This window comes from Pongo pygmaeus, chromosome 10 (assembly GCF_028885625.2).
Source record: "Pongo pygmaeus isolate AG05252 chromosome 10, NHGRI_mPonPyg2-v2.0_pri, whole genome shotgun sequence".
NCBI lineage: Eukaryota > Metazoa > Chordata > Mammalia > Primates > Hominidae > Pongo > Pongo pygmaeus.
Genome location: NC_072383.2, coordinates 106,271,005 through 106,290,276, shown reverse-complemented (window position 1 = coordinate 106,290,276; position 19,272 = coordinate 106,271,005). Strand labels below are relative to the sequence as shown.

At 41.3% G+C, this 19,272-nt stretch overlaps 1 protein-coding gene across 5 annotated transcripts in view; it reads left to right on the top strand.

Annotated features, from left to right (window-relative positions):
• Positions 1 to 19,272, top strand: part of PRDM4 (PR/SET domain 4) — a 61,461-nt gene that overhangs the window by 19,261 nt on the left and 22,928 nt on the right. For 3 of the 5 annotated variants that reach the window (XR_010122696.1, XM_054442684.2, XM_063646680.1), the window contains exons 10-11: positions 839 to 1,153; positions 2,551 to 2,719. Coding sequence is in view for 4 of the 5 variants with exons in the window: in XM_054442684.2 (XP_054298659.1) it covers positions 839 to 1,153; positions 2,551 to 2,719 (484 nt within the window). In the remaining variant the exon portion in view is untranslated. Of the gene's footprint in view, positions 1 to 838; positions 1,154 to 2,550; positions 2,720 to 7,564; positions 9,222 to 19,272 lie in introns of those variants that run through there. The other 2 variants (XM_054442682.2, XM_054442683.2) reach the window with 1 other exon arrangement.

Below are 19,272 nucleotides of genomic sequence, written 5' to 3'. Positions count from 1 at the left end.
TGTATTTGAGGTGTTAAAATCTGTGAGGTTCTTCACAAGCTGAATGTTACTGACCACGCAATAATTCATATGATATGGTCTTTTATGGTAGGACTTTGGTTTGGGGCATTGAAGTTCCTAAGGCTACTTTTCAAGCTAGCACCATTGAGATATAATTCACGAAGGACAGCGAAGTCCCTCGGTTTGATTTAACCTGCATAGGCTTTCTCTTTGCTGTGCTGTTTCATGATGACAGCTGATGTTTAAGAGTTTGGGTATGCTATAAAACCTAAATATTTTGCTTATAAAAGAGGCCTTATAATCCAGTATTTACCAAGTGCTTTCTTTGTGCCTGGTACACTATTTTATTTTATGTATGTATGTGTGTATTTAGAGATAAGGTCTCACTCTGGCAGGCTGGAGTGTAGTGGTGCAGTCATAGCCAACTATAACCTTCAACTCCTGGGCTCAAGCAGTCTTCCTGCCTCAGCCTCCTGATTAGCTAGGACTACAGGTGTACATCAACATGCCCAGCCAATGATTTTTAAGTTTTTTTTTTAAGGAGATGGAGTCTTGCTGTGTTGCCCAGGCTGATCTTAAACTCCTGGCCTCAAGTGATCATGCCACTTTGGGCTCTCAAAGCACTAAGATTGCAGGCCTGAGCCACTGTGCCTGGCCCTTAGTACATTATTTTAGATGCTGGGGATAGAGCACTGAATAAGACATTTTAGTTTTATAGGAAGTGGGCAAATTGGAAATTTGGGGAGAAAGGAGAACTGTAAGCGATGATTGTTAATATCAAGAACAAGTTTTAATATTCAAGTATCAGGAGATAGTGAGTAATTTTTTTTTTTTAAAGGTGTTCCTGAACACCCAGATGTGCATCTCTGTAACTGTGGTAAGGAGTGCAATTCTTACACAGAGTTCAAAGCCCATCTGACCAGCCACATCCATAACCATCTTCCTACCCAGGGACATAGCGGCAGCCATGGGCCAAGTCACAGCAAAGAAAGGAAGTGGAAATGCTCAATGTGCCCCCAAGCTTTTATCTCTCCTTCCAAACTTCATGTCCACTTTATGGGTCACATGGGTATGAAGCCCCACAAGTGTGATTTCTGTAGCAAGGCTTTTAGTGATCCCAGCAACCTGCGGACCCACCTCAAGATACATACAGGTAAGTTGTGTTGGCCCATCAGAATGGAATTTTTGCAACAATTAGAAAATGCGGTAGTAAAGGCTTTGTAGAGGGATTGTAGGTGGAGTTGAGATTTGATGTCAGAGAAAGAAACCTTCGTGGTTTGACTGAGATTCCTTGGAGGCTGTCACTTCCAATTATTAGGATGTTCTGCTTTCCAGGTCTCCCCACCATAGTTGGAAGGTGCCTGGGAAAATGCACTTAATAATCAGGAAGTTGATCAATGTGTTTGGTCTTAAATAGAAGCTTCTGAGTCTGAGTCTGAGCCTCTCATTAGAGCTCACCCCCCTAGTCACCAGCCAGAGCCAGTTTCTCTCCTTTAATACTATTGCTCAATAAATATTGCCACAATTTATTTTTTGACCTTCCATTTTCTAAATCCCATGCAAACCAACACCTTTCTTTTAGTACTTTTTAAGAAAAAAAAATTTTTTGAGATAGGGCCTCACTCTGTTGCCTAGGCTGGAGTACAGTGACACCATCTTGGTTCACTACAACTTCTGCTTCCAGGACTTGGGTGATCCTCCCACCTCAGCCTCCTGAGTAGCATGGACTGCAGATGTGCGCCACCATACCTGACTAATTTTTGTATTTTTAATATAGATGGGGTTTTGCCCTGTTGCCAAGGCTGGTCTTGAACTCCTGGGCTCAAGCAGTCTGCCTACCTCAGCCTCCCAAAATGCTAGGATTATAGGCCTGAGCCACTGTGCCTGGCCACCAACTTTTTAAAATAAATACTACAAAATAACTGATGGTTTTAGCTTTCTTGTTTGGGTCATCTTTTCTCCAAATCTTCAAAGGTTTCTTCCTCATCCTTTTGCAACAGAGACCTTATGGCCCACAAAGCCTAAAATTCTATCTATCCTTTAAGAGAAGGTTCGCTGACCCCTGACTTAGAGGAATCTTATTTTTGCATTTTTGGAAGGATTTTGTTTCATCCCTGGTTTTGAGGCAATATTATATGTTTTAAAAAGATAGAAAACTATAAAATCTATCTTGTAAAAATATGTTTCCCTATAGACAAGTCCTAGAATTTATGAGTTTTTGTTTTTTTTTTTTTGCTTAATGTTTGTGTTAGGGCATTAGGATTATAAGTCATTTTTTTCAAGTTTTATGTATCACCTATACATTTTTTAAAAATACATATTTAGGTCAGAGGTCCTAAAGGAGATCAAATTAATTTACTAGCTTTAGTTGCAGAATAAACTCAGGGGCTCTGAGTGGTCTCACATAGACAACCCTAGAAAGTAAAGTGCCGCTTACCAGTCAGCTGTGTTTCATTCCTGCCTCTGCTGCATGCACATATGTATGCCTGTGTGTCTTGGGGATGCGAGCAGTTGTTTTCTTCACGGTGTAATACTTTGGGCTGATTGCAGGTCAGAAGAACTACAGGTGTACCTTGTGTGACAAGTCTTTCACCCAGAAGGCTCACCTGGAGTCCCACATGGTTATCCACACTGGGGAGAAGAATCTTAAGTGTGATTACTGTGACAAGTTGTTTATGCGGAGGCAGGACCTCAAGCAGCATGTGCTCATCCACACTCAGTAAGTTACCCTGCAGCCAAGACGTTGTTCCTCAGGTGGTGAGCCTTTGTGTGGCTGCAGCCTGCCTGCTGATTGAAGGGCTGGGGAGTCCTGGCTCATCATGTTTCCTGCCTTGGTACCATGGTAGGTGCCTTCTGTGTTCCATGTAGCCAAGCCAAGGTTGGAACAGTTTTTTTGGTGTTATCCTGGAAGATTTCAGTTGTTGGCTTTCTTTTTCTTTCTTTTCACATGTACTCTTTTTTCACATCTACAAAAACCTAGAGACAAAAAGGACTATTGACTACAAGTGGTTGCTTATAGTTAGACGATAGTGTGCATGTAAGAGAGTGATGGAGTGAGAAGAGTAAGAGTCAGCAGCCACACTATGAAGAGCCTTTGGTCCTATTAAGAAAATTCAATTTCATTCTAGAAATAATGGCGAGACACTGAAGGATCTGCCAGCCCCTGCCATTTTGGAACTGTTGTGTTGGGGGGTGTGTGTGTGTGTGTGCGTGTGTGTGTGTCTGAATTGCAGTAAAAAAAAAAAAAAAAATTATCATCTTAACCATAGTTGCCCAGTTCAATAGTGTTAGTTATATTCACATTGTTGTGCAAGCACTATAGGATTTTAAGGAAAGGAGTGTCGTAGTGACATACCCATTCTGTTAATACAAAGTTTACTCAGGCAGCTGAACAGAGGATGAGTGAGGGTGGGGAAGCCTAAATATTGGAAGACCAGTTAGGAATGTATTGCATGAATCCAAGTGTAATTAAGTGTCTAGACTGCATTAGTCACAGTGGTCATAGAAAGAAGAGATGGATTTTGTTGTCCTTAGCTTTTAACAAGTGTTAGAAGAGGAAGAAAACATTTTCAGCTTATGTTATGGAGATTCTCTTTAGAAATCTTACCTTCACTGAGAACGTTATATTCTTAATATAGAATTTGGATAAACACTTGGCTTTGAGACCAGCTCTTCTGTCTGCTTCCTCATCACAATGCAGCCTGAGATGGTAAACAGCCAAGGAGTCTGGATCTACATTCCTAACTCTCAGAAGGACATTCTAAAACAAAGACTTCTTTAGTTTCATTGCTAGTGTGAAATTTTATAAAATTAGACAGAAATTATCAAATATTACATCGAATTGTGCAATATTGGAGCCAAAAGAGATCCCCGGATCATCTAGTCTAACATCCTGTCTAGGCAGCTCAGGTTGCGATAATAAAATACCACAGATTTTGTGGCTCAAACAACAGGGGAGAGACACAGTGAGAGAAGGCAGTCATGAGCAAGCCTGGAAGAGGGCCCCCACCAGAACCCAGCCAGGCTGGCACCCTGATCTCTGACTCCAGCCTCCAGGACTGTGAGAAAATACATTTCTGTTGAGAGAATGAAAGAGAAAGAATATGAGAGCTCCAATCTCTTCTCATAAGGACACTAATACTACATTGTGGAGGCCCCACCCTCATGACCTCATCTAACCCTAATTGCCTTCCAAAGGCTCCACCTCACACTGGGTGTTACGGCCTCAACATGTGAATTTGGGGTGAGGGGGGACAAATATTTGTCCAGAAGACTGCCCATTATAATTGCCTGGAAAATGAAAAACAACAATTGGTGCTAGGACCCCACCCATGGGAATTCTAATTTAATTGGTCAGAGTTAGAGCTCTGGCCTTGGTATTTTAAAAAGCTCCCCAAGTGATTCTCGTGCCCAGCCAGGGTTAAGGACTACCGACTTCATCCACGTACAAGACTGATTTCCACAGTGTCTCTGGCAAGTGGATATATTGTTTGTTAAAGATCACACAATTATAGTTTGAGGAAAAGTTTTGCTTGAATCAAGTCGATATCAGCTTCTATCCTTTCATTTTACTTTTGCTTAACAAATGTGGATGTGGACTCCTTTTCAGGATGAGAAAATATGGTAAGCCTCTTTGCCAAACTTTCATGGGATAGAAAGAAGGTTTTGGACTGTCAAAACTTAAAGCTAGTATAAGTCATTCATATAAGAAGCACTGTTCCCTCAAAATGGTTTTGAATGAGGCTTTAGGCTTCCTATGGAGATCGTTGGTAAAATTTTCAGATGCTTGTATTTTTACTTCGGGGCATTTCAAAGTGGATATAGTAGTATTAGCAGTCTTTTTATTTATCTACTTAAAAAACAGCTACAGCCCTAATGCCAAATGCAAGAGGAGTTCCCCCCTAGTGTCCCCCAAGAGTGGAAGGGTTGTGACAGAACCTGGCTTTGCCCTTCCTGTAAGAAAGAGGAAGTGAGCGGAAGAGCAGTGATGTTTACTCCCCAGGTCATCTTGTCTCATGGCTTTAGATACCGTCTTATGATTTGTGTCTCCACCCTCATACACCTCACCGTCACTCAGCAGCTCTGATGCTGGATGTTCACTAGGCAACTTAAATCTAATGTGTCCAAAACTCAACCCAATATTACCCCACGAATTTGATTTCCTCCAGTGCTGAGCAGCTCATTAAATGGCACCGCCATTATTCACCTCAGTGGTCAAGCCAAACACCTTGAAGTAATTCTCAGCTCAGTTTTTCCTTCCTTCCTTCATTCAACTATCACCTTGTCCAGACCACTAGCTTTTCTTCTATGGATGGCTTCAGTAGCCTCCCAGTTGATCTCCCTGCTACTTACTACTTGCTGTTTCTCCTCATCTACTCCGCAACACAGATGAACACACATACACAGTTTTCTGTCCACAGTGCCAGAGCAATCCGTTTCAAATATGTCAGATTGTGCCTGTCTCCACTCGTACATCTCTGGTGGCTTTCCATCGTATTTGTGTTAAAAGCTTTTTACAACAGTCAGAAGGCCTTTTATGACATAATAGTACTTGGCTACCTCTCCCGTTCACCTTTTATTACTTTTCATATTCTGCTTTGGCCACTCTGACCCTCCCCTTGCTACTCCTTGAGCATACTAAGCACATCCGGTCTCAGGGCCTCTGCCTTAGAAACTTCTCCCTCCAGATGCCTGCATGTCTTCTTCCCTCCATTCAGGTTTCTGCTCAAATATTATCTCCTCAGGAGGGCCTTCCTTGACTATCTTATCTAAAATAGGACCCCTTCACTTTTACCTGGCTTCATGTGTTTTCATAGTCTTTATTGCTGTCTGATATGTTACACATTTGTTTATGCTATAATCTGTCCACTTAGAATGTAAGCTTCAGGAAAGCAGGGACTTAGTTTACCCACATCCTATAGCCCTAGCATCTAGAACAGTGCCTGGCATAATTAGACACAGTAAATATGTGTTGAATAAACATCTAAAAACCATAAGACTAGAAGATGAAAAGTCAGACTTTTGATAGGGGTTTTGTTGTGGCCTTGGGCAAGTTCCTTAGTAGTTTTTATGCACATGATGTTTCCCATCTGCAGAATTAAGAGGTTGGATTAGATTGGTGGTTTTAAAACTGCTCCGGGGAATTCCAAGGATTCTTCAGTGCCATCTGTTGCTAGAAGAGGATGGGAGAAAAGCTAAGGAAGCCAGGCTTCAGAATGCCCGACTGCACCCTCTCACTCTTTCCAGGATTTTATTAATAACTTGCTTTAACTGTTTCATATTGGGCTTTCATAAAGACATGGGGTTCAGCTACTCAAAAAAAAAAGGTGAAAAATTCCTGGTCTGTGTGATCTCTAAGGTTCTTTTCAGCTCTGAAATGTCTAGGCCAGGGTTACTCAAACCTTGACATTACTGACATTTTGACCGAGTTAATTTTTTGTTGTGGGGCTGCCCTGTGCATTGTAGAATGGTTAGCAGCATCCTTGGCCTTTTCCTACTAGATACTAATTATATCACCCCTCCCCAGTATAACAATCAGAAAGGCCTCCAGACATTGCCAAATGTCCCCATAGAGGCAGTCGCCCCTACTTGAGAACGACTAGTCTAAGAAAAGGACAGAAAAAAGGCAATTCCATAAAAGTGGCATCCAGGGAATACAAATAACAGTGTAATGAGATACCATTATGTACTGGCTAATTGGCAGACATTATCAAATTTGAGTCTTCCAGTTGAGAATATGGGACAACCAGAACCGTCAATGATGGATGTGTATATTGAAACAACTATGTTGGAAAACCGTTTGTCATTATCTTGTAAAGTTGAAGATGTGCATATCCTTTGATTTAGCTATATAGTTCTTGGGTATGTGCCCTAGAGAAACATGTATTGCAGAGCACCGTACAAGTATAAAAATGTTCAAATGCCAGGTGCAGTGGCATGCACCTATAGTCCCAGGTACTTGGGAGGCTGAGGCGGACAGATCACTTGAGCCCAGGAGTTCAAGGCTGTAGTGCATGATGATCACACCTGTGAATAGCCATTGCACTCCAGTCTGGGCAACATAGTGGGACCTTGTCTCTAAAAAATAATAATAAAAATTTAAAAAAATTTAAAAACGTTCATAGCACTCTTGCTTGTGATAATAAAACACTGGAAACCACCAAAATATTCATTAGCTAGAGACAAATCCAGTACCATAGATAAGTTGTGGTATATTTGTATATTTGTAAATAGTGTACAGCAGTGGAAGGGAACAAACAACTGATACAGCAGCTTGAATGAATTTTATAAGCATCATACTGAGAGAATGCAACAAGACAAAAGAAATATGTATAGAATTTACATAGAATTCGAGAGTTTACATAGTATTCTAAAACAGGCAAAATGAGCCTGCACTGTTTTAAACTGTACATGTTTTATGAGTCTTCTGTATATCGCCTATGCAAAAGCCTGATTCGGAAGGATACAGCTGCTCTGACAAAGGCCTGCGGCTATGGAGAATAAGTGTTGCCTCAGTTGTTATTTGTAACCCCAAATCAAATGTTTTTTCTTGTGTTCCTCTTAGAGAACGCCAGATCAAGTGTCCCAAGTGTGATAAGCTGTTCTTGAGAACAAATCACTTAAAGAAGCATCTCAATTCTCATGAAGGAAAACGGGATTATGTCTGTGAAAAATGTACAAAGGCTTATCTAACCAAATACCATCTCACCCGCCACCTGAAAACCTGCAAAGGGCCCACCTCCAGTTCATCAGCACCAGAGGAGGAAGAAGAGGATGACTCAGAAGAGGAAGATCTAGCAGACTCTGTGGGGACAGAAGACTGTAGGATTAACAGTGCTGTGTATTCAGCGGATGAGTCTCTTTCTGCACATAAATAAAAGGAAAAGAAACAAGCTATTTTGGATGAAAATGCAAATGGAAAAATACGCATAACCAGTTATCTACTATAATGGTTTTTATATAACATGGTTCCTCATTTATTTTCAGCCAATAATCAAAACTGACTGGGAATGAATAAAGCACTTACAGAAGAGTATCGTAATGAAAACACTTTAAAACAGATTGGGAAAACAGATTGGGAAAACCTATTTTAAGTGGTGGACTGGGAGGGAAGTGTCAACTTCTGAGATCTTTATTTACATGATAATCTGGGAGATGCATTTATGCCTGAATCAAAGCTGCCTTCTGCTCAAACAAATCAGATTTATTTCACATTCTTCCATTATTCCATTTTCCTGCTGGTCCTGTGACTTGGTAACATTCTAAACTTGGTCCTTGCCCCATAGCCATCCTGATTGCTGATTGTGTTTTATGCAGACTCTTGTGACTTATACTCACCGCAGAATGGATTGGGACACAGTGGCATAAGTGTGCTACTTGGCAGCTAGTAAGTTTAAAGCAGGACCTGCCTTAACTGCTCCTGGCCACTTGGGAGTTTAGGGTAGATCTGGCTTTCCAAAGTTTCGGCAGGTGCCTGGAGGGCAAATAAAAAAGCAGCAGTCAGTCAGTAGTCAATGATGGAGAGAACAAGAGGAGAAATGCCTGGCCTCTGCCCAAGAAATTAGCTTTGATGGAAGCCTGAGCAAGTCACCTGGTTATTGTGACATGGAGATCTTTGTAGGTTTAGACATGGCTTTCTGTCTCCAGTAAACTTCCAGCCATTCAGACAAAGGGGGCCTGGAGATACAGAGAGCCCAAATAATGCCTGCTGGATTGTCTCCTGACGAGTACATGTGGACTCACCTGAGGAAAGGAAGGAAGGGAATAATCTTTTATGTTTCATTTACCTTATGAAAAGTGTTAAAACATTGCCAACTCAAAATAACAAATTATTTAATGCATGTGCAAAGTTAGGTCTTCCCACTGGTCTCAGTGCTGAGGAACCTCATCAGAGAAGCATGGAAGATGCCAAAGGATTTTTGGAAGGTAAAGAAGGCTGAATGGTGACCACATGGGCCTGTTTGCAGGGTCCCAGCTTAGTTAAGTCACCCATGCACCTGGTCATTGTGTCTCCCATGCACATCCAGCGTTTTTCAGAAGCAGACCCACCCTTAAGTTGACAGGGTTGATGGAACATGCTCTCCTGCTCAAGGCACAACCTCTGGGCTGGAGTAGAGGACTCTGGTGGGAAGGTTTTGCTGCTAATGTGTTTATGGAATGAATGTATTTCATTCAAATCTGTATTCCTCTAGGAAGGATTAAAATTAAACTTTTTTAAAATACAGGATTCCTCTGGTAGTCTTGTTTTATGGAGGAAGGAGATGAGTGAGTCTTCTAGGGAAAGTCAAGTACAATTTGAATCTTTCTGAGGTTAGAAGGAGAGAGCATTTCTAGAGTATTTCAGCTTTTGAGATAATATTCTTATTGTTTCTGCTGTTAGTACTTAGACAAACTGCTTTCTGTGCTTCCAACCCTCTTCTGCCCTCTTCCTGCCTAAGGTATGCCTTTACTCTGTTACCTCCTTGGAGAAATGTGGCAGGTCTGCAGTGGAGGGTTGGGGGATGTGTTGTGGATGGTTAGGGGTGGCTGCTGACACTGGGTCGTGACGCCTCCCTCAGGGCAGCTCTGGTTCCCAGGGCAGCTTCAAACTCAGCCTTTTGCCAAAGGCATCCAGCTGGCTGGCTCCCTCATTCCTAGGAAACCACTGGTACTGGGACTCTAAGCTCCCTTTCTTCCTTTATCTCAGTAGCACACGCTGGGTTCATTTCCTTCATTCCCAAGACTGAAATGATGCCCAAGATAGTTACGCCTAGTGTCACAGGAACACAAAACAGCAGAGGAAGCTTGGAAACCTTTTTAGTGAAAATGTAGCTGTTAGTGCTTAGTATTTACAACTGTCTCTCCATTTTTTTACCTCTTAATTTTAAATTCTAAGTCATTTTCACAAGATGAATAAATGAGTAAGTGCCCTTTGACACGAATGTTTTCAGCCTTTTCTGCCCATTTTGGGTGGCCTTGCTGCTGTTGAGTAAATGGTCACGGTGAGAGGCAGGATGTGTATGTAGGCTCCGGAGCCCTGCAGAATGTTCTCTAGTGTGGGCTTTGCTGTGTGATGAAGGTTTGTAACCTTGGCCAAGTTATGTAAGCTCTCTATGCCTCTTCCCTTAACTGTAAATGGAGAGTATTAAGAGCGCCGCTTCATTATACTGTTTAGATGTTAAGTTCATATGTGTCAGTGGCTCCCACAGTGCTCAACATAGAGTAAACAGTAGCTGATATTCTTTAGTTTCCCATTAGTCTACATTTTTCATTTTAACATAGGTTTCTACACTAAAAAAATTGATGTATAGAATATCCAAGAAGCTCTAGATTTTAGTAATATAAATAAAACTGGAATAATTTGAGTTTTCAAGGCCAAAGCCTATAAACTAGTTCAGAGTATTCTTGTAGCTCACTGTATGCTTGGCATTTCGTTCTCAAAAAGGTGAGTTGCTCATAATCCTGGCATTTTTGTTGTGCTTAGATTCTCAGAGGGCAAAGAGGTAACAGGAACTAGAGTCTTCGTCAGCCTTTTCACGCTTGACCTGTGTCCCCACTTTCTAGTAAACACTCCTTTACCTGTGTCCCAAGAAGCATAAACATGCCAGAGGCTGTCAGCACCTCATCAAGTATGTAAACTTGATGATCTGATCACCAAACTTGGAGGCACACACTAAGGAACGACATATCTCCATATACACAAGTGATTATGGTCTGTTATGTTGAACACACCGCCCCCTGCCAACACCACCAGATTCATATGGTGAAGTCCTAACCTCCATTAATCTCAAAATGTGACTGTAGTTGGAGATATGGTTTTTAAAGAAGGAATTAAGTTAAAATGAAGTCCTTAGGTTAGGACCTAACCCAATATGACTGGTGTTCTTAGAAAAAGAAAATTTGGACAAAGCCTTATACAGAGGGAAGATGATGTGAAAACAGGGAGAAGACATCTCCAAGCCCAAGGAAAGGGGCCTGGAACAGGTCCTTCCCTCACAGCCCTCCAAACAGTCCTGCCATTGCTTTGATCTCAGACTTCCAGCCTCCAGAACTGGGAGACAATATATTTCTGTTTAGTCTACCCAGTCCATGGCAATTTGTTGTGGCAGCCCTGGCAAACTAAACAGTCTAACCAGATATACGTTCTTGATAATGATTGCTTAAAGGGGAGCAGCTTCCAGTATAGTGACTTCAGTTTAACCCCAGCTTTACAAATTAGCATGAGCAATATAAAGGCAGGCACCATTTCTAGTGGTGTATATTGCCACCAGCAAATTTCCCTACTACTGAAAGGGATGAAACCACTCCTTAACAGCTTTTTTGCTCCTTAGCTTTTCTTGCATATGCACATTGAGGATCATTAGGCACTCAGGCCTGTGTAGTCCTCAGACAATGAGAGTGTTCTTTTCAAAAACCATTTATTAAGTGCCGGTACACTTTAAGGCATTGTAGGGGGAACAGAAAAATAACTAGGGCTCTGCTCCTGCCTTTGGATACAGGTGATCTGCCCGCCTCCACTTTCCAAAGTGCTGGGATTACAGGCATGCGCCACCGTGCCTGGCCCAGGCTACAAGTCTTTAAAGGAAATCACATAAACTCTAAACTATTCCATTTAGACAATGCATATTTATATCCACAAGTTAGGGAGCACATGGACAGCATGCTTTGTTCTTTGTGTTTTCTGCCCCCTGCACCTGCCTCCTCACCCTGCAGCACATCTTATGCTGCTACATACTTGCTGAGGCTCAGGCTGGGCATGGGCTTTGGGGTTGGGCAAGCATCAAGATCAGTTTAGGGCCAGATTTGGGAAAGAAAAATCACCTAAGGTGAAAGTCACTTACTTTGGGAAGTTTTACTTCTTGAATGATGTGTTAATTGGTCAATAGACACAACTTCTGGCCCCTCTTAGCTAGCACTGCCTGGGCCCTTGTGACAAATTTGCTTGCAAATATGCTTTCTAGTGGTAGTAGTACATTTTAGTTTATAGTTTTACTTCTCATAGGGCATTATAAAAGTAGGCTTTACCCTCAATTGTCTAGATGTTGAAAATGAAGTTCAGAAAAATTACACTTTTAACACCTGTAATCCCAGCACTTTGGGAAGCAGGTGGATCACTTGAAGTCAGGAGTTCCAGACCACCTTGGCCAACATGGTGAAACCCCATCTCTACTAAAAATACAAAAATTAGCTGGGCATGGTGGTGGGTGCCTGTAAATTCCAGCTACTCAGGAGGCTGAGGCAGGAGAATCACTTGAACCCAGCAGGCGGAGGTTGCAGTGAGCCGAGATTGTGACACTGCACTCCAGCCTGGGCAACAGAGCGAGGCTCTATCTCAAAAAAAAAAAAAAAAAAAAATACAGTTTGTTGCATTTCATATTCAGTGATTTGCTGCCTGGGAGCACTTTTTAAAAATGCCTATATTTCTCTTCCAGGGCTCTCTTCCATGTTAATCTACATGAAACATTATTTAGACGCTGCTGTTGTTCTGACACACCTCATTTCAGGATGCATCACACTGCTGCTTACACTTAGTTGCATATTTGCACTGGGGTTGTGAAATCTGTTTTTTATAAGCAAAGAACACCTTTGTGGGTCATTGCTCTTAGTTGATTAGAGCCAACTACCACTCAGTTATGACAAGTGAATTATTCAAAAGCATGTGAGATGACATAATATTCTGTTAAGGGACTTATTCAAGATGCCTGACCCAGATGTGCTATAGCAAAAAGAAAGGGAGCCAGGCTACTTTGCATCTAAAATTCCCACCGTGCCAGTGTGCGAATAGTATGTTTCATAGCAAGAGAAAAGCAGGATGGTCTACTCATCCAGCATATGTTTGTTTTCTTTGGGAAAGGAACATGTTAGACTTTAAGGGCTGGAGAGGTGTGTATTTAAGGAAAAGCAATGGCTTGTGACCAGGAAATTCGATTTTAAGCTGAGAAGTAACCATTCAAAAGAAGAGAAGAGAACTCAAGTTACTTACTTAAGTTTATTATATGTTAAGTGCTTTAACTTCGCAATAACAACCTTGTAGGGTAGATTTTAATATCTTTGTTTTACCGAGGCCACAGAATGTCCTAGAAGTTAATGCAGTTACTAAAGTGTGAGATTGGAAAGTAAGGCCTCCTAGCTCTGCATTCGATGCTTTTTCTACTGTATTCTGTGGAATAGAGTTATTGGTATGATTACAGAAAAGTCATCTAGCTTGGATGGCTCAGTACTCTCATTGTGGTGGTTGATAATAATCAAGTTTTTTAAATTGATAAATAAGACTTGAGAAATGCCCTGAGACTATGAATGTATGGTTGCTTGCTGTGAATGCTGGGAAAAGACATTCTGAATATATCAAGTGGTAAGGCATCCCAGTTAGCTAGATTTTTGTAACACAAAGCAAAATCCTGTTACTTCATACTAAATCTAATGAGGAGCTGGGTGCGGTGGCTCACACCTGTAATCCCAGGACTTTTGGAGGCTGAGGCGGGTGGATTTCTTGAGGCTGGGATTTCAAGATCAGCCTGGCCAACATGGTGAAACCCCATCTTTACTAAAAACACAAAAATTAGCCAGGTGTGGTGGCGCATGCCTGTAATCCAGCTAGTCAGGAGGCTGAGGCAGGAGAATCGCTCAAGCCCAGGAAGTGGAGGCTGCAGTGAGCCGAGATCACTCCACTGCACTCCAGTCTGGGCAATGGAACAAGACTCTGTCTGAAAAAGAAAGAAAAAAAAATCTAATGAGGTAGACAACTAAACAAGTAATTACAAAATTTTAAAAGGAGTAAAGACAAATTACATGGTAACACAGCAGGGGTATCTTACGCAGGCTGCCGAGATGAGGGGAGTCTTCTCAAAGGAAATGACATTTTTGTTTATTATACTTTAAGTTCTAGGGTACATGTGCACAACGTGCAAGTTTGTTACATATATATAAATGTGCCATGTTGGTGTGCTGCACCCATTAACTCGTCATTTACATTAGGTATATCTCCTAACGCTATCCCTCCCTCCTCCCCCCAGCCCACAACAGGCCCCGGTGTGTGATGTTCCCCTTCCTGTGTCCAAGTGTTCTCATTGTTCACTTCCCACCTGTGAGTGAGGACATGTGGTGTTTGATTTTCTGTCCTTGCGATAGTTTGCTGAGAATGATGGTTTCCAGCTTCATCCATGTCCCTCCAAAGGACATGAACTCATCCTTATTATGGCTGCGTAGTATTCCATGGTGTATATGTGCCACATTGTCTTAATCCAGTCTATCATTGATGGACATTTGGGTTGGTTCCAAGTCTTTGCTATTGTGAATAGTGCCACAATAAACATACGTGTGCATGTGTCTTTATAGCAGCATGATTTATAATCCTTTGGGTATATACCCAGTAAGGGGATGGCTGGGTCAAATGGTATTTCTAGTTCTAGATCCTTGAGGAATTGCCACACTGTCTTCCACAATGGTTGAACTAGTTTACAGTCCCACCAACAGTGTTAAAAGTGTTCCTATTTCTCCACATCCTCTCCAGCACCTGTTGTTTCCTGAGGTTTTAATGATCGCCATTCTAACTGGTGTGAGATGGTATCTCATTGTGGTTTTGATTTGCATTTCTCTGATGGCCAGTGATGATGAGCATTTTTTCATGTGTCTGTTGCTGCATAAATGTCTTCTTTTGAGAAGTATCTGCTCATATCCTTTGCCCACTTTTTGATGGGGTTGTTTGTGTTTTTCTTGTAAATTTGTTTGAGTTCTTTGAAGATTCTGGATATTAGCCCTTTGTCAGATGAGTAGATTGCAAAAATTTTTTCCCATTCTGTAGGTTGCCTGTTCACTCTGATGGTAGTTTCTTTTGCTGTGCAGAAGCTCTTTAGTTTAATTAGATCCCATTTGTCAATTTTGGCTTTTGTTGCCATTGCTTTTGGTGTTTTAGACATGAAGTCTTTGCCCATGCCTATATCCTGAATGGTATTGCCTAGGTTTTCTTCTAGGATTTTTATGGTTTTAGGTCTAACACTTAAGTCTTTAATCCATCTTGAATTAATTTTTGTATAAGGTGTAAGGAAGGGATCCAGTTTCAGTTTTCTACATATGGCTAGCCAGTTTTCCCAGCATCATTTATTAAATAGGGAATCCTTTCTCCATTTCTTGTTTTTGTCAGGTTTGTCAAAGATCAGATGGTTGTAGATGTGTGGTATTATTTCTGAGGGCTCTGTTCTCTTCCATTGGTCTATATCTCTGTTTTGGTACCAGTACCTTGCTATTTTGGTTACTGTAGCCTTGTAGTATAGTTTGAAGTCAGGTAGCGTGATGCCTCCAGCTTTGTTCTTTTGGCTTAGGATTGACTTGGCAATGCGGGCTCTTTTTTGGTTCCATATGAACTTTAAAGTAGTTTTTTCTAATTCTGTGAAGAAAGTCATTGGTAGCTTGATGGGGATGGCATTGAATCTATAAATTACCTTGGGCAGTATGGCCATTTTGACGATATTGATTCTTCCTACCCATGAGCATGGAATGTTCTTCCATTTGTTTGTGTCCTCTTTTATTTCATTGAGCAGTGGTTTGTAGTTCTCCTTGAAGAGTTCCTTCACGTCCCTTGTAAGTTGGATTCCTAGGTATTTTATTCTGTTTGAAGCAATTGTGAATGGGAGTTCACTGATGATTTGGCTGTCTGTCTGTTATTGGTGTATAAGAATGCTTGTGATTTTTGCACATTGTTTTGTATCCTGAGACTTTGCTGAAGTTGCTTATCAGCTTAAGGAGATTTTGGGCTGAGACAGTGGGGTTTTCTAGGTATACAATCATGTCATCTGCAAACAGGGAGAATTTGACTTCCTCTTTTCCTAACTGAATACCCTTTATTTCTTTCTCCTGCCTGATTGCCCTGGCCAGAACTTCCAACACTGTGTTGAATAGGAGTGGTGAGAGAGGGCATCCCTGTCTTGTGCCAGTTTTCAAAGGGAATGCTTCCAGTTTTTGCCCATTCAGTATGATGTTGGCTGTGGGTTTGTCATAAATAGCTCTTATTATTTTGAGATACGTCCCATCAATACCTAATTTATTGAGAGTTTTTAGCATGAAGAGCTGTTGAATTTTGTCAAAGGCCTTTTCTGCATCTATTGAGATAATCATGTGGTTTTTGTCTTTGGTTCTGTTTATATGATGGATTACGTTTATTGATTTGTGTATGTTGAACCAGCCTTGCATCCCAGGGATGAAGCCCACTTGATCATGGTGGATAAGCTTTTTGATGTGCTGCTGGATTCGGTTTGCGAGTATTTTATTGAGGATTTTTGCATCGATGTTCATCAGGGATATTGGTCTAAAATTCTCTTTTTTTGTTGTGTTTCTGCCAGGCTTTGGTGTCAGGATGATGCTGGCCTCATAAAATGAGTTAGGGAGGATTCCCTCTTTTTCTATTGATTGGAGTAGTTTCAGAAGGAATGGTACCAGCTCCTCCTTGTACCTCTGGTAGAATTCGGCTGTGAATCCATCTGGTCCTGGTCTTTTTTTGGTTGGTAAGCTATTAATTATTGCCTCAATTTCAGAGCCTGTTATTGGTCTATTCGGAGATTAAACTTCTTCCTGGTTTAGTCTTGGGAGGGTGTATGTGTCCAGGAATTTATCCATTTCTTCTAGATTTTCTAGTTTATTTGCATAGAGGTGTTTATAGTATTCCCTGATGGTAGTTTGTATTTCTGTGGGATCGGTGGTGATATCCCCTTTATCATTTTTTATTGCATCTATTTGATTCTTCTCTCTTTTCTTCTTTATTAGTCTTGCTAGCAGTCTATCAATTTTGTAGATCTTTTCAAAAAAAACCAGCTCCTGGATTCATTGATTTTTTTGAAGGGTTTTTTGTGTCTCTATCTCCTTCAGTTCTGCTCTGATCTTAGTTATTTCTTGCCTTCTGCTAGCTTTTGAATGTGTTTGCTCTTGCTTCTCTAGTTCTTTTAATTGTGATGTTACGGTGTCAGTTTTAGATCTTTCCTGCTTTCTCTTGTGGGCATTTAGTGCTATAAATTTCCCTCTACACACTGCTTTGAATGTGTCCCAGAGATTCTGGTATGTTGTGTCTTTGTTCTCGCTGGTTTCAAAGAACATCTTTATTTCTGCCTTCATTTTGTTATGTACCCAGTAGTCATTCAGGAGCAGGTTGTTCAGTTTCCATGTAGTTGAGTGGTTTTGAGTGAGTTTCTTAATCCTGAGTTCTAGTTTGATAGCACTGTGGTCTGAGAGACAGTTTGTTATAATTTCTGTTCTTCTACATTTGCTGAGGAGTGCTTTACTTCCAACTATGTGGTCAATTTTAGAATAAGTGGGATTTGGTGCTGAGAAGAATGTATATTCTGTTGACTTGGGGAGGAGAGTTCTGTAGATGTCTATTAGGTCTGCTTGGTGCAGAGCTGAGTTCAATTCCTGGATATCCTTGTTGACTTTCTGTCTCGTTGATCTGTCTAATGTTGACAATGGGGTATTAGAGTCTCCCATTATTATTGTGTGGGAGTCTAAGTCTCTTTGTAGGTCTCTAAGGACTTGCTTTATGAATCTGGGTGCTCCGGTATTGGGTGCATATATATTTATGATAGTTAGCTCTTGTTCAATTGATCCCTTTACCATTATATAATGGCCTTCTTTGTCTCTTTTGATCTTTGTTGGTTTAAAGTCTGTTTTATCAGAGACTAGGTTTGCAACCCCTGCCTTTTTTTGTTTTCCATTTGCTTGGTAGATCTTCCTCCATCCCTTTATTTTGAGCCTATGTGTATCTCTGCACATGAGATGGGTCTCCTGAATACAGCACACTGATGGGTCTTGACTCTTTATCCAATTTGCCAGTCTGTGTCTTTTAATTGGAGCATTTAGCCCATTTACATTGAAGGTTAATATTGTTATGTGTGAATTTGATCCTGTCATTATGATGTTAGCTGGTTATTTTGCTCGTTAGTTGATGCAGTTTCTTCCTAGCATTAATGGTCTTTACAATTTGGCATACTTTTGCAGTGGCTGGTACTGGTTGTTCCTTTCCATGATGTTCAGTGCTTCTTTCAGGAGCTCTTGTAGGGCAGGCCTGGTGGTGACAAAATCTCTCAGCATTTGCTTGTCTGTAAAGGATTTTATTTCTCCTTCCCTTATGAAGCTTAGTTTGGCTGGATATGAAATTCTGGGTTGAAAATTCTTTTCTTTAAGAATGCTGAATATTGGCCCCTACTCTCTTCTGGCTTATAGAGTTTCTGCCGAGAGTTCCGCTGTTAGTCTGATGGGCTTCCCTTTGTGGGTAACCCGACCTTTCTCTCTGGCTGCCCTTAACATTTTTTCCTTCATTTCAACTTTGGTGAATCTGACAGTTATGTGTCTTGGAGTTGCTCTTCTTGAGGAGTATCTTTGTGGCATTCTCTGTATTTCCTGAATTTGAATGTTGGCCTGCCTTGCTACGTTGGGGAAGTTCTCCTGGATAATATCCCACAGAGTGTTTTCCAACTTGGTTCCATTCTCCTTGTCACTTTCAGGTACACCAATCAGACGTAGATTTGTTCTTTTCACATAGTCCCATATTTCTTGGAGGCCTTTTTACTACTCTTTTTTCTGTAAACTTCTCTTCTTGCTACATTTCATTCATTTGATCTTCAATCACTGATACCCTTTCTTCCAGTTGATCGAATCGGCTACTGAAGCCTGTGCATTCATCACATAGTTCTCGTGCCATGATTTTCAGCTCCATCAGGTCATTTAAGGACTTCTCTACACTGGTTATTCTAGTTAGCCATTTGTCTAATCTTTTTTCAAGGTTTTTAGCTTCTTTGCGATGGGTTCGAACTTCGTCCTTTAGCTAGGAGAAGTTTGATCGTCTGAAGCCTTCTCTCAACTCATCAAAGTCATTCTCCGTCCAGCTTTTTTCCGTTGCTGGCAAGGAGTTGCGTTCCTTTGGAGGGGGAGAGGTGTTCTGACTTTTAGAATTTTCAGCTTTTCTGCTCTGTTTTTTCCCAATCTTTGTGGTTTTATCTACCTTTGGTCTTTGATGATGGTGACATACAGATGGGGTTTTGATGTGGATGTCCTTTCGGTTTGTTAGTTTTCCTTCTAACAGTCAGGACCCTCAGCTGCAGGTCTGTTGGAGTTTGCTGGAGGTCCACTCCAGACCCCGTTTGCCTGGGTATCAGCAGCGGAGGCTGCAGAACAGCGAATATTGCTGAACAACAAATGTTGCTGCCTGATCATTCCTCTGGAAGTTTCGTCTCAGAGGGGTACCCAGCTGTGTGAGGTGTCAGTCTGTCCCTACTGGGAGGTGCCTCCCAGTTAGGCTACTCGGGGGTCAGG